At 36.0% G+C, this 24,576-nt stretch overlaps 1 protein-coding gene across 2 annotated transcripts in view; it reads left to right on the forward strand.

Annotated features, from left to right (window-relative positions):
• Positions 1 to 24,576, forward strand: part of PTPN4 (protein tyrosine phosphatase non-receptor type 4) — a 111,480-nt gene that overhangs the window by 63,353 nt on the left and 23,551 nt on the right. For both annotated transcript variants that reach the window (XR_014590518.1, XM_083865005.1), the window contains exons 11-16: positions 1,012 to 1,075; positions 7,252 to 7,424; positions 11,196 to 11,264; positions 18,014 to 18,148; positions 19,370 to 19,528; positions 23,994 to 24,153. Coding sequence is in view for 1 of the 2 variants with exons in the window: in XM_083865005.1 (XP_083721131.1) it covers positions 1,012 to 1,075; positions 7,252 to 7,424; positions 11,196 to 11,264; positions 18,014 to 18,148; positions 19,370 to 19,528; positions 23,994 to 24,153 (760 nt within the window). In the remaining variant the exon portion in view is untranslated. The remainder of the gene's footprint in view (positions 1 to 1,011; positions 1,076 to 7,251; positions 7,425 to 11,195; positions 11,265 to 18,013; positions 18,149 to 19,369; positions 19,529 to 23,993; positions 24,154 to 24,576) is intronic.

Here is a 24,576-nt window from a genome sequence, read left to right on the forward strand (position 1 = left end):
CTTTATTTGATTTAGTTAAAAAGATAATTTCTATATATAGATATCCAACTTAGGTCTCTGTTAATGTTTTTGCTTCTCATCCATCCTGGTCTAAAGGGTTTTTTATTCAGCGAGTGATAAATATGCAAGTAGTAATTCCAGTCAGTTTGCAGTATTGTGTCAGTTGTTCATTTTTCAAGTAACAAAACTAATAATGTTTTTCTCTTTACAATTTGAACCTCACTTTTTTCTTGACCAAAGTGATACTCCTGTATATTTATTAAAATACGTGGACTGTCCTAATGTTGCATTTCTTTGAAAAGATGTATCATTAGATTGTGATGAAAATACAGCCTGTTTTTTACCATTTTGTATAACTGCTATTAGAGTGACCATTCAAAACAGTCTGGAATTACTGTCAGTATTTCATATGTTTATAGATAACCTGAAAGGTGAACACTTCTGTACACAGATTTTTCCATGTCAAGTGATATTGTAAATGTTTTTTTTCCTCCTAACAATGTGATCATTTTTTTTTTAAGGTTGTGAGTCCTATCTCTGTGCTTACATCTTATCTTAGCTATTTTACTAAAACAAGTTCTGGTTATATTTAAAGACATGTAAGAACGTAGAGAAAAAGAAAGAACATCTTTCAGGGATCAGGTGAAGTTCAAAGGATTTTTTCATATTCTGAGGGATAATGAAAGCGGCCTCAGAAAAGAGAACATCTGCCTGGCATGGCCTGGGGATAGAAGAGCTCTTTGGGCTTTGCAATGGGGAAAAGATACCAAAATTAGCAACTGCCTTGGGTTTAGGATGTAAACAAGTGAATTTGATGGATAATGTAAATAAGCAGCTCATTAATTTCAAATTATACAAACTATTTTATATGATCTTTGATATCTTATTTTTTGTCCATGGAAATGAAATTTATTCTCTCTAGAAAGTATATTTTCAGTAGGTGTATTTAAGCCTTTAACCATGATTCAGTATATGAAATGCGTTAATATTGTGGGGTTTTTTTTCATTTAGGTTGAAGATTGTAAAAATTTCTTTCAAGTGCAAGCAGTTTTTTATTCAGCTTAGGAAAGAATTGGTGAGTACTGTCTTAAAGTTGATCTGAAAGCAATGAAATTTCTTCTACTGCATGTCTGCATTATACTGACTGATACTATGTTGATTCTTGGTTTCGTCTGCAATTTATAGTCCAGTTTCACCAACATTCTGGTTGTTTCACATTTCAAATAGACCATTACAATGCTTTATACATTTTCTTTTTAATTTGATCTGCCTTATATTTTAGATACTTTTAGTTTTACTTTTTTATGCAGGAAATGTAACTTGTTTCTGTAAGATAAATGTGGAAAAGGTTGAAAGTAAATATTAAATTTAAATTTCATAGGAAAACAGGTACATAAAAAAGGTAGTGCTTAATGCTGCTTCAGTTGTATATATGCTTGTAAATTAATGTTTGATAAACATGTTGATTTGTATTATTCAGATTTGGTAATACATGATTACTTTATTACTTATATTTAAACAGAAGAGATAAGAATTCCTCTGTAGTTCTAAATTACGTATGGTAAATTTTTATGCCTACTTCTGAATTTCTTGTGGAAAAGGTTGGAGCTGAATGTTTCACTGCTTGAGGTGTGCATTTGGTACCCTGTGGAGCACCACAGGACCACTGTACATTTAATTCCGCAAGAAATGGATTGTTCTGAGCTTACATCACAGACATAGCACTGGAGAAAGATGGAGGAATTTATTAAAAATATGACTACATGATTAACTTGTCGGATGAGTTAAGAGCTTTTGTGCAATTCTTACATCTGAAAGGATTTACTGTGGTAGGAGGGTGGTGAGACACTGGAACAGGTTGTGGATGCTCCAGCCTTGGCAGTGCTCATGGGCAGGTTGAAGGACCTGCTCTGGTGGGAAGTGTGCCTGCCCATGGCAGGTGGGTTTAGATGATCTTTAAGGTCTCTTCCAACCCTTAATGTTCTATGATTTGAAGAGCTGAAATGCAGAGTTACAGAGTAGATTTAAAGATGACTTTAGGCAGAAATGCATCTTGAGTACTGCAGGGCTGTTCCAGGTTTTGAGACTATGGTCAGCTCAGACCAACGTCTGGTGACTGCTACTAGTGCTCAAAACAAGAGTCATATGGGTGTACAACAGGGGTGTCTTAAAAGCAGATCCTTTAAAATCATGAAGTGAATGGGAACGTCTGTCAATGTGAGCAGAAATTGTGCAACTTGAGCAGAAAAGTGGTGATATAAAAAGGGTGGAGGGTGAATGTTGTATGGGGGTGACACAGCATTTTTGTAAAACCTCACTGGAGCTACAGGCTTGTTCTCAAAGGCAGGCTGAGGTCAATTTTTTTCTTGATACCAGTGTGTGTAATTCCATTATAGTTGCAGGAAAGTTGTATTTGCATGTGAGATGAGAATTTGAGTGTTTTTTGGAATTCAGAAGTTATGAACTGCAGTTGTTTTCTGGATCAGAACTTGATGAAAATGCTGTGGTAGCAGAGTTCAGGACTTTGAAGATTAAGATACCTAGATATAAAATAGGATTGGGTACTGTGTACTTGAGTGTTTCCTCTATTTTCTGCAGAAAAGAAATCTTATAATAGAAGGTAATACAAAGATAGCTTTCTCTTCTTCTTTCTCTGTGCTTTTTAATACTCTACATATTGTTACTTGCATGAGAATGTAGTTTATATAATTAATGTAATTTCTCTTCTGAGACATCTTATCCAAGCCAACAAATTAAAAAGCCTTGTAGTGTTTTTCTTTAAACTCTGTGTATCAGATGAAAAGTGGTGGCAAGAACTTATTTTTCATTCATTCCAAGTCATGAATATCTTAAGATCAAAGCTCAAATTTGGCTTCCAAAGAAGTCATACTTAAACGAATTTTTTAATCACAGCTAATATTAAAATTATTGTTTCCAGAGTTACTTTCCCCTGATTAGATTCATAGGATAAGATAAATCCCATCTATATTCAGTTTAGTTTGGGTTAAAAAGAACATATTTTCTGTTGCATGGTACTTGGTTCACCAAAACTCATCATTAGACTTCCCCTGTAATAATCACATACAAAGGTGCAAAGGCTGAAACATCTTGCATGAACAGGAAATATGTTTTAGGATGGATGAAGTTGCTCTCTGGTGGTATATTATTTTTGCTTTTGTTTTCACTCCCATTAACAATAAAGGGAGCCTAAATGACTCTCTTTAGGCAGCAGAAACTAGGTGAAGTGACTCAGTGATTGCACATTTGGTGTGTAAAATATCTCTGGTCTAGTGCTTTGAGTGCATGTTTTAAATCACCTATTTACAATATGGCAGGGGGAATACATTCATGGTATGCTGATGATGTGTTTCAAACTGGTGTGTAAATATATAACAAATTGTACATCTGAGAAACTGCATATATTTGAATGCAAAGATGAGATGCTGTAGAATATTAAGTTAGTGGACTTGGGAAAGGAATTTTCCACTGTTTTTTTTCCCCCAACTGAGCTACATAGACATTTATATAATCCTAAAAAGATACTTTTTCAACTACTGCTAATGAGTGTTGAGAGCTTTTAATTGCAACTGTCCTCAAAAGTGCAAGTGCCTTATCTCATAATCGCCTATTAAATTTATTCCCTGACTTGGCATAGCTTAAAGGCATCAACATAAGTAAAGAATTATTTGCCTATTTTGATTAGATTCTATCTGTGTTTAAATAAATCACTTAAATGAAATGAGATGAAGCAGTTGACTGTCACAGTCATTTTCCAGTGGTAGTGTAATACAGTCTTGAGTGGAAGCTGGTGAAGTATTCTGTCAATCATATGGGTGGAGCGTATATCCTCTGGAGTAGATTTTTTTTTTGCCTTTGTTTTTTTATGGGAAAAAAAAAAAAGAGTGTGTTATATGTAGGACTTCTTCATCCAACATTAGAAGCCCCCTGAGCCATTACTTCAATAGCAGGTTTTTCCACCATATCTTACCTTGTTCTGCCTGCTCTGTATGCTGCTTCCCTTACATGCTTTGAAGCTGTTAGAGAATAATTCAGTAGTTCAGTTTTTCTAGATGTTACCCTAAACTTCTCTGATTCTATTTAGTTGCACCCTTGGCTGTAGTAATATCAAGAGCCAGCATCAAGCTCTTAATGCCATCCAAAATGTTTTTGTGAACTTGATTCTTCAACAGCCAAAGAAGCTGTTCAAAGTTTTCTTTTGCTCTTTTGGAGGCCAGATGTCCATTGAAAAATTACTTGAGTCTGGAACTAAATGATACGTGTTTCTGACCATAACTGAAACCTGGCTTCAGTGAGTGGCCAAGATAATTGATTTTATTCTTTTAATTATAGATCATTTATCTGAAGTTTGTGCTTTGAATTTTGTCTGACTTTTTTTGACTGACTTTTAGAAAGAACTTGGTCTGAAATCACAAGGTGACACATGGGCTTATCTGCCCAAGTACATACTTGATCTTAAGTAGCCCTGGCATTCACTAGATGCCTACTTGATTGCTGCCTAATCTTATCAAAGTTCGTGTGTTGCCTTTTTTTTTCAAAGAGCAAATACTGCTGGCAGAAGTATCTGTGCTGCTTTTAGGGTTTTGCAGGACTGTGGCCCACTATTTCTGGAAGATGCTGAGTATGGGGAGCATCTGCCATTATAAAGCATAAGTCTTTTTGTCTCTCTAAGATGAGGTAGGGAACTTGTCCTTTTTTTTTTTTTTTTTTTTTTTTTTTTTTTTTTTTTTTTTTTTTTTTCTGAGATTTTTCCTTGTTTAGTCAAAGTTAAAGGGTTTCATTAGAGAATAAGTTTTTCAACCCAGTTTCTTTCCTGAGCAGCAAGAGATCTGCTTTGGAGTCACTGTTTCAAGGCAGGCAAAGGTGGGTTTGAATGAATGGTCCCACTCAAGGGTGCTTGTTCAAGTACTGAGCTGTTCTCTGTACGAGGAGCACCAATATCCAAGTATGTACTTGGGCACTCTGCTTTATTTTTGGGTTTGCATTTTTAATAATAGGAATCACAAAGATGACTTGGACTTCACTATACCCTACCTCTGTTTGTCTTACTGTAGTTTTGTGCTGGGGCCCAGAGCTTCATTACCAGAATTGCATCCCAGCTGCTTCACTCTTCATAGCAAGCAGACTGTTTTCCTCTCTTTAATAAAAACCACAGACAAAATTAGTAAGATAATAATTTTGGAGCAGAATCCTGCTGTGACTCTCTGAGGTAGTCTTCTAACACTGATCTCAACAGACATAATCCCCTGAAATGCCTGCATGTCATTATCAGACCACAGAGCATTCTGCATCTTGCTGGAGCCTTGTGCTGTAAAAGCATTCCATGGGCTGCAGTATAACTGTCCTGTTACTTTATGTGCTTTCAGCTGAGGTACTATGGATATTGCACATATCACCTTGGGGTCTTGTGCTGAGCCCACATTGATTCAAACCTGCTCTTTTCAAGGAATATAGAGGAAACCTTGTTCTAAATCCAGCAGTAGAACCAGATCTTCCACCCCAGAATCATCAGCTAAGATGAATTTCAAGTGCCCAAGTTACATTAGAATATTACAGAACCTTCAAGGATTAATAGGGGGGGGATGAGCGCACTTAGGAACCAATATAATATATGATTCTGTACCTTAAACAATGTTTCCTAGCTGTAATTGAGATGAAGGGTAGGGTTTGAGAATCAGTTCTCCCTGCACTGCAATGAAAGCTTTAAAAGCTATGAATAGAACTATTGTAAAGGTACCTTTAAAGCTCTAGCACACCAAGTTCCTGTGAAAGTGCTGTCTCGCATTACAATTAAGTTGATCTTGCTGCAGCTCCTTCTTATCCTGCCATACCAGCTCCTCCTTCATGCTTCATGTCTGATCTACTGATCAGATGGTGGCATGAGATTCAGATCAGCTCCTTTCCTGGAATACAAACTAGGGGGAACAGCAGGTTACATTTTTTCCCCAACCCATAATTATAATACTTTGAATGACATTAAAATGCATGATCACCAGCTCATATAACTTGTCAAATTTTCTTTTCCAACTGTTTAAAAGGCTGACAGAACATGAAAATTTGCTACATCATGACTACTTGTTGTTGAAATCTAAAATCTTAGCTGTTTCATTCTTTACTGGATCCAAATGAAGGCAGTCCATAATTGTACATGGTTGCTCTCCTGCAGAATAGTAATCTACCTTGTTTATATTGTTTGACTTTTATATTGTTGATAAAGCCTTTTATAACTGCATAGGTAGCGGACTTAATTTCTGTTATCTTGTTTCTGATTTCTAATCTTTAAATGGTTCTGTTCACTTGTCTAGAAAATACAGGGAACAGTTGGCAATACTTGGAAATTAAAAACAGAGATATAAGTAGTCTTTGTAATTGAATATCAAGATTTAGTTTCTTGAATATAGTTTCTTAAATTACATCAGTAAATACTTAGAATTTGCTGTTTGTTTTAAATCCATTTTATTTTGCTGTAAAATTGTCCTGTGGCTGAAAATACAGTGTCATTCTTGTTCCCAAATACAATACTGGGGGAAGAAGTGCAGGTCTCTCTGCCTTGGTTTCTCAGCATATCTGAAGATGTGCAGACCAACAAGAGCTTAGCTTGGAAAAGGGCTTTACTACCAAGTGAAATCAGTTAAGGTATGCAAAATGTTGGGGAGAATTTAGTACTGTGAAGAGAAAGAAGAATGCTGTTGATACTTCTGGACCTACAGAGGTTGTTATCAAGCTCTCTCAACAGGCAGAATAACTTAGCTTGCCTTTGCATTTTGTTTTTTTGCCTTTCCCAGGAATCTAATGAATCATTTAGAAGTAGGAACTGTCAGTTGCTCTTGAGATTGATACCTGTTCCCAATTTCCAACTGCCACATGTGCATGGGAATTACTTAGCTGTAGTTTTGAACAGAGCCACACTGTCTTTGAGCTCCCAAATAATGGAATTCTTTTCATGTAATTTAGGTCATACCTTTTTGACTTGTTTCTATATAAGTAAACAGACTTAAACTTTGAGCAGGCTCTTTAAAAGAAAAAACAACCCAGGGGAACAAAAAAATTCTTTAAAGAAATTGTAAAGGTATTTTAAAAGGGTTTGTTGTATGTAAAGTTAATAGAAAATTAGAGTACCACTTTAAAAGCATGATTTTTTAAAAAAATACCTCAAAGCCAACTATATTTATCTTATTTTCAAAAATAACTTGGAATAATTCTTACCTGAAATACGTTTTTCTCATCTTTTAGCACGAATCTAGAGAAACATTACTGGGATTCAATATGGTGAATTACCGAGCATGTAAGAATTTGTGGAAAGCTTGTGTTGAGCATCACACGTTCTTCCGTTTGGACAGACCACTCCCGCCTCAGAAAAACTTCTTTGCACATTATTTCACTTTGGGTTCCAAGTTCCGGTACTGGTAAGTGCTGATGGGAAATACATGGGAAAGAATATGATTGAGTAGGCAGCTCATCAATAAACACAGAGAGTTACTTAAAATCTGAATTAAAATGTAGTTCAAGTAGGTTTTGGGTCCTGCAACTGTTCCCCTGCTCTGTTGGCCTAAGTTTCAAATATCACTAATAGTGTTAAAGGTGTCTTATTTTTCAAGCTATTTAATTTTTTAAGATAGCTTGAAAATACAATTGTTGTATTATTACTGCTCATTATTGCACTAGTGCTCTGAGATTGTCTCCCAAGCTGCATTTCTTGGCCTGTTCTCCTGCTGGGTTATGTTTATCTTAAAGATGTTGTCTCAAAACTTCAAAGTCTTTGACCTGGTGTTTTTGAAATCTGTCGAGTCTCAGATACTGCGTGCAGCAACAGCAACAAAACAGACCTAAATAAATACCAACTACAAATCACTGAAAAGAAGCTTGTACAAGTAAAGGCCACTTATCTACATGTATACAAATAGGAATTAGGTGAAAACAAAGGACATACATGTTCTGTATCAAAACAAGACATTTAGAAAATAAGGAGGAAATTAAATCCATAACCTTTAAGGATGAACTTAAAATAATAGACAAAAAGCTTGGAGGTGCACAGAATGACTGCAATAACTATAATCCCTGCAAAGCTGGAGTGGGTGGTGTTGTGTTTTGCTGGTTTATACTTTTTATTGAAAAAAAAAATAAATCTGTTCGGTGACTGAATTAACTGTCTCTGCAAGTAATGCATAATGCCAGTGGTTTAAATGGTGCCTGAAACAGAGAATAACAGAGCTACTACTAATCATCCATCTAGAATGGCAGCAGTGTCTGTGACGTACAAAGGGACATGATGAAAAGCTGGAAAACACAATAACAGGCTATTTCTGTCACACTTGTGAATTGCATAAATGTATAAAGAGGAAAGTAATTCAGTGGCTAACTGTTTATAGCATCTGTTTTTTGACCAGCATTCACAGTACCCATTTGAGAAACAGCATTTTATGATCCCAAACAGTTTGAGACTTGACTCAGTGTTGCTGTAGAGAATTTCAGCTTTTCCCTTTCTGTAAGGATTTTGAATCTGAATCATTGTGGTTACTATTACAGAATAGCTCTTTGATGATGTCATTCAACTTAAGTTAACATAAGATGAAAAGGGAAGCTGCATAAAAATGAAGGAGGTCATTAAAGTTGCTGAAACAGACAAAAGGCTGGAATTTCTGCAAGTAGTTTGAGAGCTTGTTGAGAGGCAAGGTGTAACAAGAGGTGTAACATGGCACACAATGAGAGGTTAAGGGCACTGGGCTTGTTTAATCTGGTGAAGAGAAAGCTAAGGGGAATTCAGTAGCAATCCTAAAGCTACTTCAAGGGTAATGTCAGTACTGATGGACCCAAAGGTACTGGTAACAGGCAGGTGAGATTTCACCTTGAAGATTCTGGGTGGACATGAGGGAAAGTGTTAGGTTTTTTAGAGCTGTGTTGCTAAAACAAGTTACTTGGACTTGCTGTGGGATCTCTCTTAGTGGAGCCTTTCAAAAGTCAGCTAGGCAAAGCCATGGCCACAGGTGACCTAGTGTTAGCAGGAGATCGAACTAGAGACTTGTAGCCAACATTTTTATGATTAAAAGGAGTCAATAAAATACAGAATTGGCAGGTCTAGATGGAGTTATCTCCACTTCTGAAAGAATCAGGCATGTGAAATTGTTGAACTAATAAGTTGTTACATAAGCTATTTCCATTGGTCTAAAATACTTCTATGCATCAAATGTTAAATCAATTTTTTGGGGGGCTTTTTGTATTAAAAAAAAAAAAAGCTTCCCAGAGGGATGAGGGATCTAGCAGACTGTTAGTGAGCAAAGGCTGACTTCTGTACACTGTCATTGGATTTTTCAAAGTGATTCTTAGAGTATTCCTCACCAAATACTGATGAAAAAAAAAAAAAAAAAAAAAAAGAAGATTTTTAGATGTGTATTAGCATCCATTTTAACCAGATGGGAAACAAGTAGATTCCTTCTTCACAACAGAGAAGTTACTACTGAAGTGATACAGAGTTTTGTAGTAAAATCTGAAGTCAACAGTAGAAAGTTTTGGTGGTATTTCACAATAAAGAGTGAGTAGGCAATAAAATAGTAGATCAAGTTCAGTGCCCAAAAATGCAAAATAAATACACAGAGAGAGAAAAAGAGCAGGAGCATCAATTCTCTGAAAACCTTAAATCAGTTATTAGTAGCAGTTATAGAAGGATAAATGCAATGATAGTTACTGGAAAGGAATAGAGGCCAATACAGCCAAATTACTGTTTGTTGGAGTTAAAAATGTGTAACCCAGCGATTTAGCTGGCAGCATGTTTGGAAAGAGAATTTCCCTGGAATCACAGCATGGCAGAGGTTGGAGGGCAGCTCTGGACACAATGGAGACATTGGAGTCCAATGCCCTGTACGGGGTCCACTGTAGCATGTTGCTTAGGAGAGTATCCAGCCAGGTTTTGAATGTCTCCAAGGAGGAAAACTGCACCATCTCTGAGCAACCTGGTTCAGTGTTACACTGTATTCAAAGAAAAACTTTGTTTTGTTTTGGTGGGTGGTGAGGCTGTTGTTTTGTAGCCCTGTCCTCGCTGCCTGCCCTGATAAGAGCTCTCATATTTCTGTTTGTACTGATTGCCTCTTGTCCTGTCTCTGGGCTCCCTTCAAAAGTGTCTGGTTGTATTTTTTACTTTCCCTTTCTGGCATTTGATCCTCCTGAGCCTGTTTTTTCCTGAGGCTGAACAGTACCAGCTCTCTCAGCCTTTTCACATCCATCAGATGCTGCAGACCCTCAATTGTCTTTGTGGCCCTTTGCTTGAGTTGCAGAGCTCTGGAACTCCACCAGGCATTCCAGATGTGCTCTCACCTGTGCTGGGCAAACCTGCTCTCCAACCAATTGACACTCAGCCTGTGCATGGGGTTATTCCTCCCCAGTTGCAAGTCTTTGCATTTTCCTTCACTGAAATAGTTGAGATCCCAGCTGACCCATTTCTCAGGTCTTCACACATCCAGTAGTTCCGTAATACGAATGTGGAAATAGCTGATTCTTTGGTTTCATAATGTAAATACCTCTGTAGGAGACTGAGCTTGTTCTGAAGTTATTAATGGGGAAGTGGCTACAAGAGCGAGTCTTGCTGGTATCTTGTCACCAATTCTTAAGTGCTGATAGATACTCAAAAACTGCATTTTTTTTTCTAGAAGAGAAATTAGGAAATATTATAAAGAATCTTTGATTTGACACAAGACATCTGGTTTTATATGAAAAGTCAGCAAGTTCCAAGATCTAAACTTAGTTTTGACAAGTTGCATAGAAGAATACAATCCTGATGTGCTTATCGTGTAATTTTTTGTGGCATTTTGCTAAACTAAGTAGAAACTAAGTTATTAGCAATTCAGGAAATAGCTTGGGAAGAGTATGAAAGAGACACTAAGTTTTTGACAGTGGCTATAACAGGAAATATTAGGTGTTAAGTGTTACCCAAAGATCCAAGTAGAGATTTCTTATTGCTTTGGATAAAAAAGCAAACAGGGAAGTTTTTGTTACATCTAGAATTATTTGGAAAGAAGACCTAGATTTCTACCACGGGATTTTTCAGGTGTACTGAAGCTGGGGCAATTGCTTGAGCATGACTGAAAACAGAAATTAAGTATTTTGTTGAGATGGTTCAGTTTTAAACAAGAAATTGTCACTTAATCATGTTGGATTTAGCAGTTTGGTTTTGTTTTGCTTTCCAGTGGGAGAACAGAAGTCCAATCTGTGCAGTATGGTAAAGAAAGAGCAAATAAAGACAGGGTATTTGCAAGGTAAGTAATTTGCATTCTTTAATATTTCCCCCTTTATATATTTTCCAAACCCAGAATAGCCTTCAGTCTATGTAGTTTGTTTTTACATGTCTTAGCCCTCTTTGTACTGTTTTTTTTACAAAGAATGGTCTCCTGCTGTTAAAATACTCCATTAAAATACTGAGTTAATGGGTATTTTTGTCTGTGATAATAACCTGCAACTGTACACGTGTATTTCCTTTAAAATAAGTGCAGTGAGTCTTACTTGTGAGAACAGCTTTATCACTGTAGCCTCTGTGAGGCATTTTACTATGAAAGGTGAGCTGCTTCTGAAGGTATGTGGTCACAGAGTAGTTGGCTATTCAAGAATATATTACTTAATTTTATTCCAGGCTCCTGGGGAGTTTAGTGATTACAATAAAAGAGTCAAGACATAAATTTCATTCTTTCTTCAGAAATTATGATGCTGTTTTTTAAAGTAAAACAGCTGCTACATCCACCTGGCAGTTTGCTCTGATCATTAATAGAATCCTTGCAGGGAGGAGGCAGCTCTGTCCTTTTGTATGCTTCTACTTTTACTGGGTTCCAAGATATCTTTTTGCCCCTTAAGGAACTCCAGAGTTCAAATTTATGCTTGCAAACTTCTAGTACTAAGTCCAGCAACCTTTCCAAGTGCCTGCAGACAGGCCTCAAGAACACTGGTGAATTCTGCCTTGATTTCCTTCCCTGTCTCCATCCCTTCTTTCCCCCTGTGCATTAGAATATAATTTGGGTTTTACCTCAGCCCACCATAGATAGACAGCTCTATATGAGGTTTGGGGGGCAAAAATTCTGTAACATACTGGTTCAACAAGTGGATTTTATAAAACCATCTTTTTCTGTGTAAAATCATGTTTTACTCTGTTTAATTTAATTTGGAAATGTGACTGAATTCAGATTTGTACTTGGAGCAACGTTTTTTTTGTACTCAGGAGATTCAACACTGTGATAAGTGAGCTTTACTTCACTAAATAACAGCTATGAATCAGTTAAAAACTATTTTTCTTGTTGCTATCTGAACTTAGCAATTCCCCGCAAGTCAGAGGAGTGGAAGAGAGCTGATACTTTGTTTTGAAGAATATTTTTAATAATTTCGGAAACTCTTATGCAGTAGATGGCACTCTTCCCTTTGCAGCAAAACCCAACAAGTGCTGCTGGGGGTAACTTCTAGTTTTTAATATATAGTTGGATAAAGTCAATGAAGTCGATAAAATCAAAAGCCGTGTCTGGAACTGCTCTTATTTTCATAAATCTTGGGTTTTTTTAGTTAATAAAATACTTTGCTCTTCCATCCTCAGGAATTTTATTTTCCACTGGTTTTTTTTTATTAAGAAATAGAGCATTTATCCACATATTTTGAGTTTCTAGGAAATGTTGATGACTGATGTCTGAGGCATATATGTTTATATCAGTGAAATGAAATAATGATGTATTGTAAAAAATGCATCTCAAAAGGCTTTTAATGAATCAGCTGCTTCTTCTGTCTTCCTTATGACAGTGTGCAATTATTGTATTTTCAATTTTAAAGACCTTTAATATTTTCAAGAGTGAAAAAAGCTTGAAACAGAAGACATTTCTAGAACAGTGTTGTTCAAGAAATTTAATCTAAGAACATTAATTCATTGTCTTCTAAACATTTACATTTTAAGTTGATGTACTGAGCAGATGTCAGCTTTTGTATTCATACAGAGGATAAATTTTGTTTTCTAAGATTTTCCAGGTATAATGTGGGTTTTATTCCTGGAACCTGCCTTTCTCTTTTCTGGTGTATATCAGACAAAGTCATGGTAGTGTTGAGCAGCTTTTTAGCCTCTCAGGCAGTGAGCTTATTTTGGTTGTTTTTTTCTTGAGAATTAGGTGGGCACATAAATTTAAATAATTACTGTTGCTTTTATTATTATTACATGGGAAGATTTATTCAAGATCAGTTAAAATATGTTTTTGGTGGGTTTTTTTAATAGAGTTATCCAGATTTACTCTTGGATTTCTTAACAACATCTAATTAGAAATTACTTTATTTGAACTAATACTGTCTAAGCAAACCTTTGAATCATTTCATGGTAAGACGATGAACACAAAGAATTACACTGAGTTGTTACTTGGGTGATCTGTTTGTTCTAAGTTGGGAAATGGTGATTGCCACAAGTAATGACCAGCCCATCTGGCCTTTACACACTGAGTGGAACGGGGGTGCAGAACACAAGACAGGGAAATAAATTTTTTTAACAACCATTTAAATAAAACAAGCAATTCCAAGCTACAGGAAACAGGCTTAGCTGTTTATTCTCAGGATTTTACTTTAAAATCAGCCAAAGGATTTTTTTTCCATTTTTTTACGTTTAATCTTTAGAAATTGAATTATTACTGTGAAGAATATATTCTGTAATAAATTACATGCATGCTGTAGGTGCTGTTTTCTTAATCTTTGTGCAGCATTAAGTTCAGCATTCTGAAGACTATTGCAGCAATTGTTTAGGTTTTTGAGGGTTTGGGGGGGGGGGTTTGCAGGGTTATTTTTGTTGTTGTTGGTTTTTTAATCATTTTCTTAGCAGCTGTTCTCTTGGCCTCACTTAATTGTAGGATATTCCCAATCCATGAAACCCCATAAAAATTCCCAGAAACTTAATAGAAGTAGATATAAGAGTAAAATAAGGTTCAATCAAGTAATGAATTGAGAGAATGCTTAAAGGGCACTGCTTTCTCTTAGAGTCTTTGCAAAATATTCTAAGGCTGTTAAGTTCTGGTGTGCAAGGAGACTGAGAGAAGGGAGTTTGAGTGGGTGTCAGTCATTTGTGTCTGCAAACTCCCTACCATTAAAATGCAGTCTCTGTTTCCAAAAAAATCAATCTTGCTTCAACTATGCACTTTTTCAGGTCAATTAAATATTTTCTCAGGTGTTTTAAATTGCATATGTCATTTGTGTGATGTACATTGCAGATTTGTGTATAGTTTCAGTCTCTTGGTCTGCAGCAGTATTTGTCAGTTTTGCTGAGAATTGCATTCCCTGTACTCCTTGTCAAAATACAAAGCAAGGCTGTGGCTTCAGGTTATGTTTCTTTTTGGGGCAGAAGTTATTTTTTAAATTCCCACTTGTATTCCCAAACAACACCTTTGTTCTTTCCCAGCTTCTGCAAGATTTTAGCCCTTCAGCTGTGGGATGCCAGACAAATTCCGTCTTTGAAGACTTTTCTGTATTGTAGCTAAGCTAATATAATGTCCTGGGGTTTTTTTTAGTTGCATTATGTAATTTCATCCCTGCTACTCAGTTTTGGGTGTTTCGGGTTGGGTGGTTTTTTTTTTTTTTTTTTTTTTTTTGTTTTGTTTTGTTTTTTTGTTTGTTTTTTTTTTGGTTGGTTGGTTGGTTTGTTTTGTTTTGTTTTGTTTTTTGTTTTTTTTTTTTTAATTTGCTGTAACATTGCAGCTCATAAGACTTGGGGCAGGTAAAGTTTTCAATTCTGTTGCTACTCAAATAGATGGGAGTGCTTCCAACTTACTTAGGAGTGTCTCTGCAGGTAGGCCAAAATTAAATCTGAGAGTTAGTTGTTTTGTTAACTATCAGTGCCCTGTGCTGGGTGCAGTAGAAGCATCCAGGCTGAGCAAACAGAGGTGGAGTTTAGAAATTCAAAATTTCAGAGGTTCATACATCTTAGTTCCCTTCTTCCACCTCCTCAGCTGCACTCTGGCATGAGAAAATTATTTTAATGTTGCTAGAAGTCAGAGATGCAGGAAAAATTTCACAACAAATCTTAAACATTAATTGAATAAAATAACTTTTTGTTAGATTCAAAGTGTTGACAAGAGAACTAAAATCAAAAAGCCACAGCACTAAGAAGTTCAGTTCTGCCATGTGGTAATTTTTTCTTTGAAATTTCTGCAAAGACAGGAAATTGGGGCAACAAACATGAGTGGGTGGGGACTCTGAGGTTAGAGCTGTTAATAAAATAATTGAAATGAAGCTTTGGTGATAAATGCTGCAGCTGTTTATCATGGTGGCAAGGTATTACTTCTGAAAGATCAGACCCTATCCACAGTAAAAGGTGAGTGGGTTTTTGACATTGGATGTTTTCATAGGGAAGAAGGTGATGCTTTGCTCATTTTGGAGTTGTGTTCATTTGTTGTATAGATTGAGGAAGTTTACATAAACATAGTTACAGACTGTGACTTAAAATACAAAGCAGTGGGGGTTTTTGAAGCAGTCAAAAATATAATTTTTGGAAAAACTTGGGGTTTTTTTCCACCCTGTATGCTCCTGGGTGTCTCTTTGTAAGTTATCTAGTTTCACACAGCCAATGATTTGTGCACTTATACTGTTGTTGCATGTTAAATAAAGAAAAGCCCCCCCTCCAACTCTCCTACGTTCCATTTGTTGCTTTTTCACTGAAGGTGAATGAGATTCAGTAATTGCCTTTACATGTCTGTCAGCAAATATTGAACCTGCAGTCCTGTATGTACCTCTAATTCAGCATTGGTTGTATTATGTTTTTCTGTATTTTTCCCTCAGACTGTTCTTTGGTTGGTAGTAGAATCCATCTCTTGGCAGAGCTGGCTCTTGGTGCTCATCTGCTGGCTGCAGACAGATAATTGAGTGTCAGGAGGGTACAGCTCAGCAGAGCCCTGATCAATAAATAACAAAAGGCTAGAATTAGACATATGTTTCAGTTCTGCTATTTCAGTTTCAAGTTATATTACCTGTTTAGAACTGCTCATATTTACGTGTTTGTGAAGAAAGATACCTAAATGGTTTGAGTTGCTCACATTTGAAGCAAATAACGGAAGTTGGAATATTGCTTTAATTGATCGGATACCAAGCAAATTCTTTTTCAAATCAAATTAATACTCCTTAAATATAGTGAAGCATGCTAAGAAATTGGATGTGCTTCTCCTGAGGAATTAATTATTTTCTCTCTTTTCAAATATCAATATAGTATTAGATTTTTTTTTCCCCCAGGTGGAATAACACCTGAAATAGTATTATTTAGTATAGCCCGTCTTGCTTAACTGTCTGAAATTTGTCATCTCTTACTCTGTAAGACTTTAGAGCAGCAAAGCAGAATGCAATACATGTTTAGAACTGCTTGGTGGGGTAAAAGTAAAGATACACCATCTACAAGCACACCACCACTCTACTAGTATCAAGCAGTTTGACATCTTACTTATTTCTATATGTGAAGCTTATTCAGTGTTGTGTTAGGTTGGTTTTTGTTGTAGACTTTTTTTGATAATATTAAGGTGGTGACGCATTGAGTTTTAAGTTCTCTGAGAAGCAAAAATAGATTTGTAACCAAGCTTCTCCTTTTCAGAGGATGTAGTTTGTGTGCAGGTAATTCCTTAATTTCTCAAAGTTCCTTTCTGGAGTTGCTCTTTCAGTAAACCAGTTACAATGACAACAATGAAGAAGAGTTACCATGTGTCACAAGGAAGTGAAGGCAGAAATTATTTTTTGGATATGGGTGTACGGAGTTGTACTGCTCATACAATAATACACTGTCACCTCATTGTGCAAAGCTGGAGAATTTGGTGATAGAATGTGGAGGCAAATGGAAATGAAATTATCATGTCACAAAAGATTGAAGTATCAGTGGAAGTAGAAAGGGTTGGGTAATGATAGAGGAGAAATCTGAACTATGTAGCACCATCAAAGCAGTAGAAGTATAGTAAAAACCCAATAACACAAATTATACAGGACATGTATTGATTATTTAAAAGTATTTTTGTTGTTAGCTGAAGAATTTTCAGTTGAAAACAATAAACCATGAAAGTCTGGGTATGTTTAGTTGTAGGATGACTGAACCATCCAATGCAATGCTAAGAAAAAAACAACCACAGATGATTCATTTGATGCTTTGCAGTATAAAAGGGAAATGTTATATTTCATGAGAGATTACAAGTATGGTTTTATTTGTGCTTAAGAAATAGGTGAAAGAAACAGCAGCAGCTTGTAGACATCCTGGAATGACTGGAGAATGGGAAGAAAAAGTTTTGTTAATATTAAGAGAGGGCAACAAGTAGAAAATAGAATTCCCGTTGTAGAAAAGTACTGCTGAGAATGACCTTTGACCTGAAGGACGTTTCTGGCACAAAACCAAATTAAGTTCTGTTACCCACAAAGAAGTTTAAATAGTTAAATAATATTATTGCATCTGCCTGACAAGTGACAAGGCACATTCTGGGAGAAAGCATGTCATGATGCAAATCCCTGATGTCTAAACAAAATTTTGTAACTCTGTTGCCACGTTGTTGAATACCTCACTTTCAGTTCTTCAAAGTCTTAGGGGATTTTTTTGGCCAGATGTTTTCACTGCTTTATTTTTCCTGAGGTGGCTAAGCAGTTGTGTTACTTAGAGGGGCTTTTTTTTGCTTGTTTATTTGTTTGGTTTTGTTCTACATTTTCTAAGTTTAAATCTCTCAATGATTATGCTGTTTGAGTCAGATTGTCTTTGAGGCATTAGAAGTTTAGTGAGTTGAGACTCTGTCTTGCCTGTCTCCCTCACAGCCAACACTAGTTTATAACTATTTCAATGGCATTCTTTTCAAAGTACAGTGAATGAAGTACAGCAGATGGAGAAAATACAAACTGCCCATGTAAATACAGCTTTGCATTATTCCGTTTCCGTTCTTACATATCATTTGGTTTCCTATGATAGAACATCAGATTCATTGTGGTGAGTTTTATGTGATTTTGTTCTTACATCATACAGTTCTTGGTTAGTCATTTTACTTTCTTCTTCTAGATCCCCCAGTAAACCCTTGGCACGGAAAGTAATGAGTGGGATGGATTGGGAAGTAGTGAGTAGGAACTCACTGTCTGATGATAGGTTGGAAACCCAGAGCCTCCCGTCACGGTCTCCACCTGGAACTCCAAATCAGTGAGTAGCATCAAATTGTCTCTCCCTACAAGTGATTCTGTACCTCTAATGTGAGTGACCTACTTGTGTAATAGGAGGATTAATGTGTTATGTAGACAAATAGCTTCAAAAAATCTGTGCCAAATGATTCTCTGTGACACTTAGCTTCAGATTCAAAAAGAGTTTTTACAGGTGAGTTTTATGTGCTTCTCACTTGACCTATTAAAAGTGTAGGATGTATCACACTACCCCAAATTTGAGAGCTTGAGTTTTCTCAAGCACAGGTTAAAACTAAGTTATTAATTTGGTTAGAAAAAGACCCTGATGATAAAATCTATGTGATATTTAAAAAATAATTTATTTTGTTTAACACCACTTTTTAAAACGTTGGGGAAAATTACTTAATTGGAAATCCTTGCAGGTTTATTCCTCTCAATTTTTCTGCATTTCCTTTCAATGTTCACTCTTTTCACATGATAGAGCCTTCTGTTTTAAGTTAGTGAAAAAACATTCCTGATTTCTTTTGGAAGGTGACCAATTTTCTCAGTGTGCTGAAACTTGCTAAAGAGTCAGTATTACTCAATTTTGTATTACATAAATGACAAGATTTTAAGATTCTGCAGCATATTATTCACAAGATTAATGTTGTAAATACCTGTAGCATTTAAAAATTACTGAAAGATTTTGTAATAATGATGCTTAAAGCATAACAAACCTAATCATGCATGTTCAAAAGAATTTTAATGTTGTTGTGCTAGTTTTCAAATGGGAAAATACTGGATTCCAGAAATAAGACTCTCAGTGCAAAGTCTGTGATTCTTCTAGGAGAAGATGCAGGGGATAAATTGTTCATTTTCATGAATTCAGGTTAAGTTCTGCCATGAACAAAGTCACGACTTGTCTTCTTAGGAGTCCATTTTTCTTCTTGTTCACTGGGCTGTCAGCTTGTTCATTGGACCATAATAGTTTCAGGCTTCTTTAATAAAAAGTAAATAAAAATTTTAAACAGCCCTTAGCGTTTATTAAAATAATTTTTGAACACTTAAAAAAATTCAGTACATGTTGATCTGACAACATAATTATTTCAGTTATTTTTGAGATTTTAATAAACTAAGTGTATGAACATGTGCTTGTGCTGAGAGGAAATAATTTTTTTAGCATCCCATTTTAATGGGTGGTATCAGAAATGTATATTAACAACAATATTCTTGTTACATTGCACTGCTCTGCTTTCCCTCTTAGTCGCAACTCTGCCTTCGCTCAAGAAGGAGCCCGGTTACGACCCTCATCAGTTGGACATTTAGTGGATCATGTGGTTCACTCCTCCCCCAGTGAAGTATTTGTAAATCACAGGTCTCCATCCTCCACCCAGGCCAACAGCATCATACTGGAATCATCCCCGTAAGTTCTGCTCTTACCACGCCACTGTAGCGTGCAGAGCTTCTCAAGAAAAGTCAGAAATCTTGGCCTTGAACAACTTACTGTTAAATGTGGGGTCAGGGAGAGCCAGGCAATGTAATAAAAAGGTGGCTGTTATTTAGGGAGTATTAGTATAGGCTGTAATGTGAGAAAGAGCTAGATGGTACAGAGCTGAAGACCTGTGTCTGACATATTCAGGTTCAGGATTACAATACCATCCTCACCAACCCAAGCTGTGGGTTTGCTGTAACGTGACCATCAGTGTCTGGATGTGGAACCAAAAGGTGGATTTTTGATGGAATTGAAGAAAAATTTTAATTCCCACAAGTTTGGAAATGTTGTTTTTTGCCAAAGCACAGAAGTGAGCTTTACAAACTAGGTAACCAAAATACATTTTTGGCACCCCAGCATTTGGACATTGCTAGTGTATTTTGTATATTGTTCCAGAATTTATTTTTTTAAGCCGACACTGTTGGGCTTTTTTTTTTTTTCCAATTATGCTGAATCTTCTTTATATGGGAAGCTTACTTACTGTAAGGTAAAATGGACAAAATAAAAACTATTCTTGTGTATTGGGTCCAGAAGAAAGACAAACAAAAACCCATTGACTTATTCAAAGATACTGAAATACACAATAAATTTAGTTCAGAGTACAGATTTTTTGGGAAAAATATTGCAATATATACCATTTTATCATTTCCACTGTAGCCTCTTAGTATAGCTGTATGGATAATGTCAGATAGGCCCTCATAATTTGGTATAAAAATCTCTGTTAGCAGGGAGATTGTGCTCACGATTTCAAAACCAATTGAGAACTGTAAAACAGCACATACCTAATTTCATGTTTATAAACACACAGTATGTCTCAGGAAAAATTACTCTGGGAAGCTATTTAAACACAGTTTTAAAACCTTGCTTAGACTGAGTGTCCTTTCAGTTTTAACAGCTATGTGTAATTGTTAGGAGGGAAATAGAATACAATACTTTTAAAGTTTCATAAATTAGCACATGATGCTTTTTACAGTAGGCTACAATAGTTACATATTGACCCTCAGCTAGTTACTTAACTTTCAGGGTTATGTAATATTAATTTGACCTAATCATGTAAATTCTCCTTTTTTTGCTGGACTTTTTAACATATTCATATGTCAGAGGACTCTCAGAACTGGGACAGTCGTGAATCTTTTCTCATATTAGAGTTTTGTTGTCCAAAGGCCACACAGGGTCAGGTTGCTTCTGTTCTAAAGCTTCCAACTGAAGTCAGTTATGAGAAGCCCTTACTGAATGACTGAATGAGTGAGACAGTGAAGAAAGCACCACTTTTAAATACTCTCTTTTTATTCATATGCCTTTAGTCGAAGTTGTACAAGATCTTCTCGAGTGTTACTAGGATTTGTTTATTTAGTACTTGATTTCTTGAGTAAGTCACCATAGAAATGAGTCTTAGAAAGAGAGGAAGTGGTTTTGTACAACTCTGGCGGTTCTTTTTCATGTTTTTGCACTTTTTCTGCAGAAAAAGTATCACTCTTCCATCACTAAGTGTTGAGGGCTCAGTTTTTGGGTTTTTTTCCTATTGTTGGAAGATTAAAACTAAAATTTATTGTCCCAGTATAGATCTCTAATATAAGATATTTTAAAGAATGAGGACATTGACTTTCAAAAATATATGAACCCATTAAGGTCTTTCAGAGCTTTAAGGTGACGTTATTGATGTTATAAGATTTATGGAGTAAAATAGTAGACAAGAAGTTCATTTTAGCCATGTAATTTTAAACTATACTGTTCTGTGGTCCAAAAAGCTATCAGTTAACCAATTTGACCTTTCTAGCTGAAAAGGTTATAGTACTCCATGTGCTAATTTGTCAGAAACTTGTATTTATTGATCAAATTTATATGTGTGAAAAAGAGGGGCTAACCTGACTGGCAATGGTTTAGTTATCTTTTTGAGTTTGGAAACAAGATAGCAAAAGAAATTAACAGTTTCCATGCAGTTCAGAAGGATATTATAGCTTAGCTAATATACCCTTTAATTGCACATCTTTTCTCCATCTGCATGTCCTTTTCAACACTAAATTGAGAGATAGTGCTTGTATTTTCCTGAGGTAATTATAACCTCAAATTCCAACAGCACGTGATAAGTGTTTAGTTTAATAAATTTGTGGGGGTGTGTATGGAATTTTTGCTAAATATATTAAAAAGATCAGACCGGATATCTGTAACAAAAATACCCAAAGCTTGCCAGTGCCAGGGTTTGTGTGTTATTTTATTATTATGTAAATTGCTGAATTCAGTAACAGAGAGCTGCTTTGCCTGCAAAATAGGCTGCTTTCACTGCCATTGTCTGAGCATTCATAAGGAAATTCAAAGCTGACTGGGCAAATATAAAGCAGTGAAGTTTATGCCCAAGGCTTGATTGTTAGTTCTCACAATTCCTTATGCTAATATATTACAGTACTTGCATTGCTGCTTGTAAAATGCTCATTTAAGTAACTTTTCAAATCTTTTCTATAAGTTTGTGTGTTCAGTTGGAATTTATTTGTGTTTGTTGATATATATGTACAGACATCTAGTCAAACATAAGATCTATCTTCTGCTTTTATCAGAATAGCTTCCTTTGTATTTCTGTTCATGTATTCTGTTCCTTTTTGTTTGGTTTTAAATTCTCAGGAGTAATTGTTTTCAGGAAGATACATAACTTAAAAGACTGAGTAATCTGTGCTGGCCAGACTTGAATGAATGCATAGGCAGCTAAAAATCTCTGGGTGACCTTTGTAAGTCTAAATAGTGTATAGCTGCCTTGCAGATTTGTTTTGCAAATGTTGACAATCATCATATTTTTCCCTCCACAAAAATGAATTTAGAAAAGCTGCTTATCTTGAAAAATGAAATGTGCTCTTTTCTGTTACTTGCACTGAAAAGTGTTAAGAAATACTATTTTTTTTCCCAACTGTGTTTTGAACATGAGGTTCTTCAGGCATCAGACTGAATAATTAGTACCTTTTTTTTTTCTCTTAACACTTCATGAAAAAAATATTTTCTGAAAGTTGAAATAAAGCAGAAAAATAGAGAAAAATATTGTTGAGATCTTTTCGAATGTGCTGTTTTCTTTCATACACTGACAAAAATGTTACCAGTTTTGTTTTCTAAGAATATTGATTAATTTTTTTAAACTGAGGCTGAAAATGTTTGGCATTTAAAAGTGAAGTGTTCTATTTCCCAGTTTTTATATTTTTGAAAGAGGTTCATCTTTTTTTTTTTTTTTTTTAAAGTCAGTATACTTAGTTTTGCTCAGAGTTTTATTTTTGAACATGTATCTGAGAAGTGCCTTTCTTGAATTGCATGGAGCCAAATTACATGTTGTGGAGTTTGATGTGTGCCTTAGGTTTGCAGATTTGCAGCAATTTGAAAGCTAGTGCAGTGTCACACTGAGATTCTTGCCCTGCTAACAGTTTACTGAGGTGAGACTCCTAAATACAGAAGAGCTCCTCACAGGGCTACCTGTGCATTCTGGAGGGAGTTGTGTGATGAGTTACCACTACAGCTTGCTGATAACCAAAGGAGCAGTGTTTGCCTGTTTTTGGCTCTGGGAGTGTCCTTCCCTCTCTGTATGTTGGCCAGCCCTGAGATAAACCAGAGGACTCAGGCTTGTCCAAAATAGTATTTTTGGTTGCTTGGTGTAAGCTGCCTTAGCCAAGGGAGGAACCCCAGTTCTTCAAGGAAGCAGCCAGGGATGTGGGTGAAAGAACAGACACCCCTATTTTTGGTGGTAGCATTCTCTTTAGATTTAGCTATAAACCTGTAAGTTCATTCCTGATGGTTTATGGATCTGGGATCAGTGGGCTGTTCGAAATCGTTAAATGACTTAATAGCACCTTTTAATGGGGAGCCTGTGGAGGACAACATATCCTGCTGGTATTTAGAACCTGGCATTCAAACCAAGTTATGGCAACTGTGAGCTCGCTGCCCTTTTGAGCCTTTCCAAATGTTCTTCTTAATTCTTAAATATAAATTCATATAATGAAAGATGAATCATATATTTATGTAATACAAATTATACAGTTAAGCTTTTATTCCAAGAGGACTAGCAAAAGGAAATTCTTCATATTATACAAAAACACAGAGAACGTTGTTATTAATCTAGAATGAAGTGCTTGCAGGTAGGAAGTAGTGGGTTATGCATGCTAAAACCATTTTTTTATAAGGTCATAGGTAAAAGATGAACTTTCTAGTTCTGTGTGGAGTTACTTGTCAAGAAAAATGCTGCAACGGGTGCAAACATAGGCTGACTATATTCTATTGCACTACATTTTTGAGGTTATAAAAATACATACGGATAGTCATCTCTCAAACTCTTGAGTTTCTTCTAATGTTTTCAGTTTATTTGCAACCCTGAAACAACTGTCAATATCTCATGCTTGTTCCTTCATACTTCTATTTTGGTATTTAGATCTCAAGAGACTCCTATAGATGGGCAGCCTCCAGCATTACCACCCAAACAATTTAAAAAGAACAGTTGGAACCAAATTCATCACTCACACTCACAGCAAGAACTGGATAACCATATTAATGAAACGTTTGATATTCCTTCATCACCTGAAAAATCCACTGTAAGTTTTTTGATCCAGTTGAACCATTTTGCTTTTTATCAGAATGATGGTCCTATTTTACATGAGCTTGGTTCTGAAGCATTTCAGAGCTGCTGTGTTTGTGTGCTACCTTGCAGCATTTCTGTTATCCATACCGTCCCTTCACTGGCTCCTGCTGCTTTTACTCCAGGTGCTGGAGTAGTGCTTTGTCAGTTGACAACAAATCACTACATTGGGATGGTTATGCAAACATTTTGAGCATTAGCTTTTCAGCACATGCAGAAATTTCTACCTAACCTCTTCTTTGAGAAGTTGTTTGCCATCAGTTTCAAAAATACTGCAGGTGTTTAAACCAGCTTTAGCTAAAAAGGTAAAGCTGAAAATGCCTACCAACTTCTAGAGTGGTTTTATCAGGAGAAGCTTCTTGAGTCTGTGGTTGCATTT

This window comes from Zosterops lateralis (genome assembly GCF_965231275.1).
Source record: "Zosterops lateralis genome assembly, chromosome: 7".
Classification (NCBI taxonomy): Eukaryota; Metazoa; Chordata; class Aves; order Passeriformes; family Zosteropidae; genus Zosterops; species Zosterops lateralis.